The sequence below is a fragment of the Brassica oleracea genome, chromosome C3 (genome assembly GCF_000695525.1).
Source record: "Brassica oleracea var. oleracea cultivar TO1000 chromosome C3, BOL, whole genome shotgun sequence".
In the NCBI taxonomy this organism is placed as follows: Eukaryota; Viridiplantae; Streptophyta; class Magnoliopsida; order Brassicales; family Brassicaceae; genus Brassica; species Brassica oleracea.
The window spans coordinates 49,888,025-49,898,674 of NC_027750.1; the positions used below are offsets into that span (position 1 = coordinate 49,888,025).

The 10,650-nt window shown below is 39.6% G+C and overlaps 1 protein-coding gene across 1 annotated transcript in view; it reads right to left on the bottom strand.

Moving 5' to 3' along the window:
* The window catches only part of LOC106335860 (L-galactono-1,4-lactone dehydrogenase, mitochondrial), a gene marked incomplete at its 5' end in the record, with an annotated part of 2,685 nt that extends 1,735 nt beyond the window's left edge, over nucleotides 1–950 (bottom strand). The window contains 2 exon segments of the mRNA XM_013774506.1: nucleotides 131–381; nucleotides 441–950. Coding sequence (XP_013629960.1) covers nucleotides 131–381; nucleotides 441–950 — 761 coding nt within the window.
* Between the last annotated feature and the right edge of the window lie 9,700 nt (nucleotides 951–10,650).

The window sequence follows — 10,650 nt, forward strand, 5'->3', positions numbered from 1 at the left end:
GGGGGGGGGGGGGGCAGTAAGTCAGTAACTAGAACATGAACAAAAACTTAAAGAACTTGCATCAACCATTATTCAAGGGTAGAGAGATATACTATTAAGACTAGGATAAGGAAAGTCAGCAACACTTAACTTGTGATTTTTCTTGATCTCTTCCAAGGTGGAGACGTAAGTGTGCTCCAAAAGCTCCTGTCTTTCAACGCACTGGAGGGTGACCTCAGCAACAACTCCAAGTCCACCAAGGCCACATCGAGCAAGATGAAAGAGCTCCGGATCATTATCCTTAGAAAGCTCAATAGTTCCCTTAGCAGGAGTGACAAGCTTCATGCCAATCACTTGCTCATCGATAGGAGGCAATCTAGCACCTGTCCCATGTGCCCCAACCTGAACAAAAAACCATAAAAGACTAAACCTTAAAGAAAACAAGGAAGTTGCAGAAGAACCTGAATGATGCCACCAATCTGCTGCTCTCTAATGGAAGCAAAGTTCTGGAGAGTGAGACCATACTCTTGAATGGCGTCAACAAGCTGCTGAACCCTAATCCCAGCCTGCACACGGACTCTCTTCTTCTCTTTATCCACCTCGAGGACCTTATCCATGAGCGCCAAATTCACCATCCCCGAGCGAGACAAACCGATCCCATTGGGGGAAAGACCGGATCCAACGGGTCGGATCCTGTTCTTCTTCTCATGAGCTTCCTTGACGAGAGCTTCGAGATCAGCGAGAGTCTCCGGCTGGTTAAAGTTCCTGGTCTGGACCTCGTGAGTACCACTCCAGTTAGAGACGGTGTGGAGATCTTCGGGGAGAGGTGCGTATCGGAAGATCTGAGCCTTCTTGTGTTTGGCGTTCTCGGGGAAGGGGAAGGAGAAGTAAGTTGCGGCGCCGGAGAAGAGAGCGAGTGCTGCGTATCCGGCGTATTTACGGAACTCCTTTTCTGAGGCGGAGGATGAAATCGGCGGTGGAGGGGCTGGAGTCAAGGTCTGACCGGAAGTGCATAGAGTGCGGAGAGGGGGAAATGGGGGTCGAAGCGAACGGGCGTTGGAGCGGCGGAGGAGAAGTGATCGGAGCATTTTGTTTTAGTTCAGGCGATCTGAAACCTGAGCCAGCGAAAGGTTTCTTTCTGTACAAAGGATCGGGTTTAGGAGATTTACGAATATTTCTAAAATGTCCACAGGTTTTAACTATTTTCTTAATTTAAGCCGTTGTAATATCTTTATAAAAAATTACCCCCACAGGTAGGCCTGGGAATTTAAATCAAAGCCCGCGGGGCCCGCCCCATTTGACCCGCCGCTGGGAGGGTGCGGGTCGAGCGTTTTGAAAAAATCAAGTCGCGGGTGCGGGTGCGGGTTAAGACTATTTTTTGCGGAGCGGGTGCGGGTTGGTGGATTTTGATTTGCGGATATCCGTCAACCCGCAAAATAAAATAAAAAATAAAAAAATCTTTTTTCTTTTGAAAAATTCGGTTTTTTTTAGAAAAATAATTAATTTAAAAAAAAATAATTAAATTTTTAAAAAATAATATAAAAAATTACTTATAAATATATTATTTTATAGAAAAACTAATTAAATAATTATTTTTTTAATTAAAAATATAACCCGCGGGTCCCACGGGTTACCCGCAAAATAAAGCGGGGCGAGTGCGGGTTTTAGTTTATTTCTTTGTGGGTTGAGCGGGTCAAAATTTTAACTAAAAAAAAAAGAAACGATCCGTGGGTTGGCGGGTCGTGCGGGGCGGGTTGACCCGCGAACCCATGCCTACCCACGGGTTATGATTTGCAATCAAATGGTCCCAACTACAAAACCAACCATAACCACATTTTCTGTATTTTTCTTTTGTCCCACGTGGGAATTGAGACGCACCCTTATGCTAGAGTGACTGGACAAAGTCGCAAAGTCACGTCAGTATCGAGTCATCGAAAATATAGTTTTCGTTTAAAAAGTAACTTTTTTATAAACTCTATATAGAAGACTATGGGAGGATTGGTGATTTTGTATTGTTCCTTTTTTTTTTTTCTCAACTTCAACTTTCAATTAACCAAATATGAAATACAAGATTACAACCTTGACGAGATTTTAACCCCACGTACAATGTCGAGATCAAGTATCACCCATGAACACTTAGAAAGATCCTACCCTAGCGAATCTTAGACGACATTGTATTTTCCTCCACAATGAGAGCGAGTTCATCCCACGACCCGGAATAAACCACCTCTTACACCCCTAAATTCGACCTCGAAATACAGAGACAATAATTAAACAGACGGGACAATAAGACTCAATTGATTCCAAACTAAGTCCAAACTAATGGTCGCCTTATGTTACGAGTTCAGTCCGTGGACCACAATATCACCACCAGAGGTGCATTCCAATCTGAGTCTCACATCCTCCGCCAATCACTATCCTGGTTCTCAGCCTAAAACCGGACACCAAGACCGGATTGAAATTGCGGACCTTGATAACAGCAAACGAGGCAGAGTACTAAACGCGACTTCAAGAGGTGCGGAGTTCATACCACCGGAAAACGACCACAAGACCATCGCCGGTGCTGGGAAGTAGAAGCTCTGCCGCGTTTCACCAGCAAGGACCCTCTCCTTCGGTTGACAACTCCATTGTTGAAGGGCTTTGCCATGCGTCGCACAATCACACCACTCCTCCAAACGTCTCACCTTCGCATGGGAAGGAGAGATCCTAGGTGAAGGAGACGTCAAACCCAAACCACGCGCCGTTATCGTGAAAGTTCTGTCATATATCTGGAAATTGGAAAACTTGGATCTGACCGAACCTTCGGTCCTAAAAGTCGACTCTCATCACCACCATCCCGCCATGAGTCTCGCCGCCCCTCCATAGAAAGCAGGGACCCGCCTCCATTGCATACAGTGAATGCTCCGGAAGAGGACTCGACAGGCACAATAACGACATGCATATCGACCTAGGGGAAAATAGAAGGGGTGAGAGCAAAAGGAAAACGAGTTTGTAAAGGAAGAAGGTGCGCCTCCGACGCACCGGAGCTAGGGTTTTATTTTTGTCGGTGTTGCTTCTTTAGAGAGAAGGGAGAGCAGAGAGACTTTTTTTATTTTTTTGGAAACTTTTGACAGTGATTTTGTATTGTTCTCAATTTTCATTATTATTATGATTAAAAATTAGATGCCGAGGTTATATATAAACTATATTTGTTATTTAATCGGCTATGATTAAAAACTTGGGAGGCCATTCAAGCTTTAATTGTATTCGAAATTGGTGGTTTAATGATCTTGTTAAATGATGACTGGTCTAACCAGACCATCTAACCACTAATCCAAATATATATACCAAATAAATTATGTGTTTAACATTATAACAAACTAGAGAAATGTAGTGTAATAGTAAAATTATACATTACTAGAGTCTTTATCTGCGGTACGCGCGAAAAATGGGCTATTTCAATTTTGTGTTTGATTTGAAATATTTTATTACTATTAATAATTTTTATGCTAAGAATAATTAAGTTTTGATTGGATGTTGATATTTTTTATATGTTTCCCATAGATGGGAAACTAATATTTGGGAAGAAAAAGGTGGAAATATTTTTGGGTGCACTTATTATATCCGAATTAGAATACATTACTTGGTGGGATAAGATATAATTATAAATCTTGAAATATTATGGATCGTTTATGGTGCGTTTATATTTTTTTTGTGTATTGTATTTGTAGTGATTGTGTCTTTTGCCATTGTGTGCTTGGCAAGTAATTGACTGTTGAAGGATAATTGAGACATATCAATTGTTTATTGCTAATTGTTGTTGATAGTTAATTTTCGATTATAAGTTACAATGTTTTTGTTTAGAATGGGAGCATTGTATCTTCTAAAATGGTGGAAAAGTTGGTGAGTATCAAGTTTATGTTACTAAACTTGATGATAGAATGAAGATATGTGGCAAATTTGGATTAATGTGGCAAATTTTTAATTCTGAATAAAAAAGCACCATAAATAAAATGTTACCTTTGTTTCATAGTATAAGTTATTTTATAAATTTGAGAAAAAAGATATTTTAAAAATATTTTTTGTTTCAAAATATATGTTTTCGTATTTCTAAACAACTTTTAATTAAAGTTAATAAAAATACTTTTTAGAAAGTAATTTATTTTTAGTAACTATATTTTTTATCAAAAACATTATGTTTTGGAGCCTGTTAAGCAAGTCTCAAGCAGTAGCCGCAAGTAATATTTTTTTTCACTTTGCATTGTAGAATAGGGTTTTGCAATATTTAATATACTATGGTTACTCTTGAAAGTTTAGAGCTTTATAGCCAATTCGTTGACCCTTTTGGCCTGTTATCTAGAAAGCTTCTGTTATAACTTTTAATTTTTTTTTACTCATGTGTGTAATGATGCAGCAGATGTGTGTATCATTGAAGATCTTTCTTACCAAACGTTTTGAATTAAGGTTCGGTTTAAACTGAACAGCCTTAGGAATTAAAGATACGTTGAAGAAGCTTGAAACTTCGGCTATGAAGGAATAGAGAAACAAGAGACTGATGTGTGAAGCAGGTGTGCATAGGTCTTTACATTTTCATTCAGACGGTAATATCATTTCGAAACAACATTTTAACTTAGACAATAACATTATACCAAAAACTAACTGTCATTGAGATTACAACTGATTAGAAGATGATTCAGATACAAGTTACTTGACAAAAAAATCATATATTAGTCACATTCTTCAAAGAGTGATGGACTTTACAAAAAATCACTTTGCTGCTATTCTAATTCAGCCTTCTACGTCCCCTTGGTCCCCTTGTGTCACCTGATACTCCATAGATGGGAAGACCTCTTCCAATAGGTTCTTTATCTCCTGGTAACAAAGGAACCTCTTTTTGAAGCATCAAGAGTTGATATATGAGGTTTGGGAAAATCAGGCTTGTGTCCCACTCTGTTTTGCGGGTCATGTCGATCACTTGGTCATACACAAGATGACCAAAGCTTATCTCCTTGCGATTAGCGACAGCATATAGAAGGCGGAGTCGGTTCTTCATCATTGAATCAGAGTCAGGACCGGGAAGCCAATTCAGCTCACACACACGGTATAGAGTTTGGAAGGGATTGAGCAAAGCATTGAGGTTGAATCCTGTCCATCTGGAGCATTGGCCTCTAGTGAGGTGGGAGATGGCTTGCTTCAGAACAACTTCTTTCCACTCTAAAGAGTGCTCAACAGATGGTGTCATCATCAGTTGGTTGATCACCGATGGTGTAAACGGGAGAACATATCCCCGAATAAGAGCACCCTCATCGTTGTAGGGTTTGTTTGAGATAAACTCTCTCACAACTCTAGGACAGAACGAATGCAGATGCATCACAGTGTAGGACCATCCTATGCTATCGATAATCCTAAACACATCATCTAAAACAGGATCCTTAGGATCTAAAGAACCCTGAACTACAAAGCCTCGGAGACAGAGATAACGATACCCGATAGCGGCTTCCTCATTATGATGACGGCGAGAATATCCTCTGATTGCTGTAACGGTATTGCGGAATAACAGTAAGCTACTTTGGATACGATCGTCGAACGACTTGAATGGAACTTGAGATCGGAAGTGATAGCGCTCTCCGAATGAGGAATCGACCTCGCTGAACCTCCGCCGTCTAGATTGAGTAGTAGGAGAATTGCTTTGTTCAGTCATGGCTGTTGAGATCGATTTGAGAGCAGTGGAGAGATGGAAGAGTCTCGAGTTTCCCTCGTTAAAAGGAAGAAGAAACACTCAAACTTTCTGAAACGACGTGATTAAAAAATTCCGTGTCTTCCGGCTTCCTATTATATGTAATATTTCGAGCATGAATTTTCCAAAGTGTATCTTTACTCTAGTGGTAGAGTAGTCCTCCTAAATTCTCTTGGACCAGGGTTCGAACTCTCCTATCAACATGTTTTTAATTTTCGGCCATTTTCCATTTTTGGCTTCTAGAAAACATATTTTATGACGATTATATTATATTTTTGATCCAATGATTTAAAGAGATTAATTTCAAACAATGTAAAGTGATCATCTAATATCATATTTTTCAATTTTAAGGATGTGATGATTGACCAATTATTAGGATTTAGTTTTTTTTATAATTATTCATAATTATACATGAATTTTCGAATATTACACTACAAGAAAACACATGGTTAACGACGAAAATTAACGAGGAAAAACAATCCTCGTAAATTTGCGTCGAGTTTACGACGAATTTACGTGAAAAACTAAAGTCATCGTTATTTCCTCGTAACGTAACGACAAAAATATTTCGTCGTAAAGTTATTTTACGAGGAAAACTATTTCCTCGTAAATACGACGTAAACTTTGCGTGGTATTTACGAAGGAATAGTTTACGTGTATTTAGCGAGGAAATTTTTGAATCCACCAACTTTATAGGTGTTACACGTTTTTTTTGCCCACCTAATTAATTTTCGTCGTAAATTCATAGCAAAATTACAACTACCAGATTCGAATTTTCCTATAAATATGGATGTTTGAACATCATTTTAAACACACCAACAACAAAAAACGTGAAAGAAAAAAAAATGGCTGGCTCCGGGAATATTTACGAGTTGCGGAAGTGGATGTATATGCATAGAGATGCTAACGGGAGAGTGACGAAAGAATACCTTGCGGGTCTGGAGACATTTATGCATCAAGCAGATTCAACACCGCTCGCCCAAGAAAGTGGTAAGATGTTCTGTCCTTGTCGGAAATGCAACAATTCGAAACTGGCAAACCGTGAAAATGTTTGGAAGCATTTAATAAATAGAGGTTTCACGCCAAATTACTATATCTGGTTTCAACATGGAGAAGGTTTTAATTATGATCAGAATGAAGCAAGTAGTAGTAATAGCAATTTTCAGGAAAAAGAACCGGTTGATCATCATTTGCATAATGAACATAGTTACCAGCAGGAGGAGATGGTAGATTATGATAGGGTTCATGATATGGTAGCTGATGCATTCGTAGCTCATGATGAAGATGAAGAACCTAATATAGATGCAAAAAAGTTTTACGAAATGTTAAACGCGGCGAATCAACCACTTTACAGTGGTTGTAGAGAAGGTCTCTCTAAATTGTCGTTAGCTGCTAGAATGATGAATATTAAAACTGATCACAATCTACATGAAAGTTGCATGAACGAATGGGCGGACTTGTTTAAAGAGTACTTGCCGGAAGACAATGTGTCTGCTGATTCTTATTATGAGATTCAGAAACTGGTTTATAGTCTTGGGTTGCCTTCGGAGATGATAGATGTTTGCATCGACAACTGCATGATCTATTGGGGAGATGATGAGAAGCTAGAAGAATGTCGATTCTGCAAGAAGCCACGATTCAAGCCGCAAGGACGAGGACGTAATAGGGTACCGTACCAAAGGATGTGGTACCTACCAATTACAGACAGATTGAAAAGATTGTATCAATCAGAGCACACTGCTGGAAAGATGAGATGGCATGCCGAGCATACTCAGACGGATGGTGAGATGACTCATCCATCAGATGCAAGAGCCTGGAAACATTTCAACAAAGTACATCCAGATTTCGCTAGCAATATCCGGAATGTGTATCTCGGATTATGCACAGATGGATTTAGTCCGTTCGGAATGTCAGGGAGACAATATTCATTGTGGCCAGTCTTTCTTACTCCATACAACCTGCCACCGGAGATGTGCATGCAACGGGAGTTACTATTCTTGACCATATTAATACCTGGTCCGAACCATCCAAAAAGGTCCCTGGATGTTTTCCTACAACCACTGATAAAAGAGTTGAAGGATTTGTGGTCAACAGGGGTGAGGACGTATGACTGTTCAACGAAGACGAATTTTACGATGCGAGCGATGCTTTTGTGGACCATAAGTGATTTCCCTGCCTATGGGATGTTGTCTGGATGGACTACACATGGGAGATTAGCTTGTCCATATTGTAATGGAACGACAGATGCGTTTCAACTGAAGAATGGTAGGAAGACAAGTTGGTTTGATTGTCACCGTCGATTTCTTCACATTGGCCATCCTTACCGAAGAAACAAGAATTTGTTTAGGCACAAAAGGGTTGTGAGAGACACTCCTCCTCCATATCTAACTGGAGAACAAATTGAAGCGCAAATCGACTACTACGGAGCTAACGAAACAGTTCGTTGGGGTGGTAATTGGCATGTCCCTCGTAATATGCCAGATTCTTACGGTGTTCATCACAACTGGCACAAGAAGAGTATATTTTGGGAGTTGCCATATTGGAAGGATCTTCTTCTGCGCCACAACCTCGATGTGATGCATATAGAGAAGAATTTCTTTGAGAACATCATGAATACAATATTGAATGTCCCAGGGAAGACAAAAGACAACATAAAATCGAGGTTGGACTTGCCGGATATTTGCTCAAGAAGCGAGTTACATATTAAAAGCAATGGACAAGTTCCCGTTCCGATATTCAGATTATCTTCAGAAAAAAAGTCGGTGTTGTTCAACTGGGTGGCATCAGAAGTGAAGTTCCCCGATGGGTATGTTTCGAATCTCTCTAGATGTGTTGAAAAGGGTCAAAAGTTCTCCGGGATGAAGAGTCATGATTGTCATGTATTTATGCAACGACTACTGCCCTTTGCATTTGCGGAGCTACTTCCAACAAACGTACATGAAGCACTTGCAGGTACGTAGTGTATTATATCACAATAATTTACAAAATAATATATGACTAACAATGTGTTTAATTTTTTTTCGAATATAAAAGGCATTGGAACATTTTTCAGGGATCTGAGCGCACACACTCTTAAAGAAGAAGTCGTGGAACAGCTTCAGGAGAACATTCCCATCTTATTGTGCAACTTGGAGAAGATATTTCCTCCCGGATTTTTTGACGTCATGGAGCATCTAGCTGTCCACCTCCCATATGAGGCATTGCTTCGTGCACCTGTACATTACGGATGGATGTATCAGTATGAGCGAGCCATGAAATATTTGAAGGGAAAAGCAAAGAACCTCGCCAAAGTTGAAGGTTCTATAATTGCTGGAAGTTTGACGGAAGAAGTTTCTCACTTCACATCGTACTACTTTGCGTCAAAAGTACGTACACGGAGAAGAGCTCCAAGAAGATATGATGATGGTGGTGTTGCGCCAACATATGCAGTTGCTGGTGTTCCAGACATCTTTAGCCAGATTGGGCGACTCGGTGGAAAGTCTAAAGAGGTTTGGTGGTCGAGTGAACAAGACGCTCATAGTGCACACACCTATATTCTACTCAATTGCGAAGATCCATTGATGCGTTATTTTGAAAGGTAACATATATTGACACTTCGAAACACATATAAGTATAATTAATTGTATAATTGCGAGAGATTCATTCCTATAAAATGTGATTTTACAGCCTATTTGTTTCTCAAGTCGAAGAAACATTTCCTGGTATATCCACAAGTGACGTAGACAAAAGGAAAGATCAACACTTCATTAAGTGGTTGCGGAATCAGGTATTAACTAAAAAAAATTTCATACATTATCTGTATTTCATTAACATTCTCTTTATTTTTGCAGGTTGATTATGACGACGACGATGCAGATTATCCTAAGTGGTTACACGAAGTAATTCAATCTCCACTTGTAAAGGTCACCACATCACAGATGTATTTCACACGAGACTATACTTTTCATACATATGACTATGGTAGACAGCGGGCGACCAGTAACTATGGAATATGTGTGAAAGGGGAAACAGATTTCTACGGGATCTTGACGGAGATTATTGAAGTCGAATTTCCAGGGATACTGAAGCTGAAATGCGTCCTCTTCAAATGTGAATGGTTCGACCCCGTCGTCAACAGAGGTGTTCGGTCTAACAAATTCGGTGTAGTTGATGTCAACGGTGGAAGAAGGTACAACAAATTCGAGCCTTTCATCTTAGCTTCACAAGCAGACCAAGTTAGCTTCCTTCCATACCCTCGGATGAGAGATTCAGGTATAAATTGGTTAGCAGTGATCAAAGTTACACCTCGAGGACGAATCATCAGTGGAGAAGAACCACCATTGCAAGAAGAACAGATAAATGAAGTCGAGGAACCTGAACAAGAAATTGATGACATCCTTCTCATTGATCCGCATAATCACGAGTACGAAGATCTTACCGATGATGCCACAGACGAAGCTGTTGAAGACGAGTTTAATGAAAATGATGATGTTTCTAGTGATGACGAGAATGTCGATGTATCCGATTGATGTATTTGTTTTATGAATAAGATGAGGGAGTTTGTTTTATGAATAAGATAATGTGAGGTTTGTTTTATGAATAAGGGAATGCTGGGAGTTTGTTTTATGAATAAGCAAATGTGGGATATTGTGGTTTGGAATGGAAATAAAGATGGAGTTTGGAATATATGAAGTAGAAAATAAGGAATATGGAGTTTCGGGTTTTTGGATTCTAGGGATTTAAACATAACACTCGTTAATTCCACAAACAAAAAATCGTCGTAAAGGACTCGTAGGTCAACGAGGAAATAACGACGAAATATAAAAATAAAGAACGCGGGACTCGTTAATTCCACGTAGGACAAAATCGTCGTAAATACCAAGTACGATGAATTCGTCGTAAAAACCACGTAGGATGAAATCGTCGTAAATATAACGTAATACAACGAGGAAATAACGACGAAACCTAAAAATAAA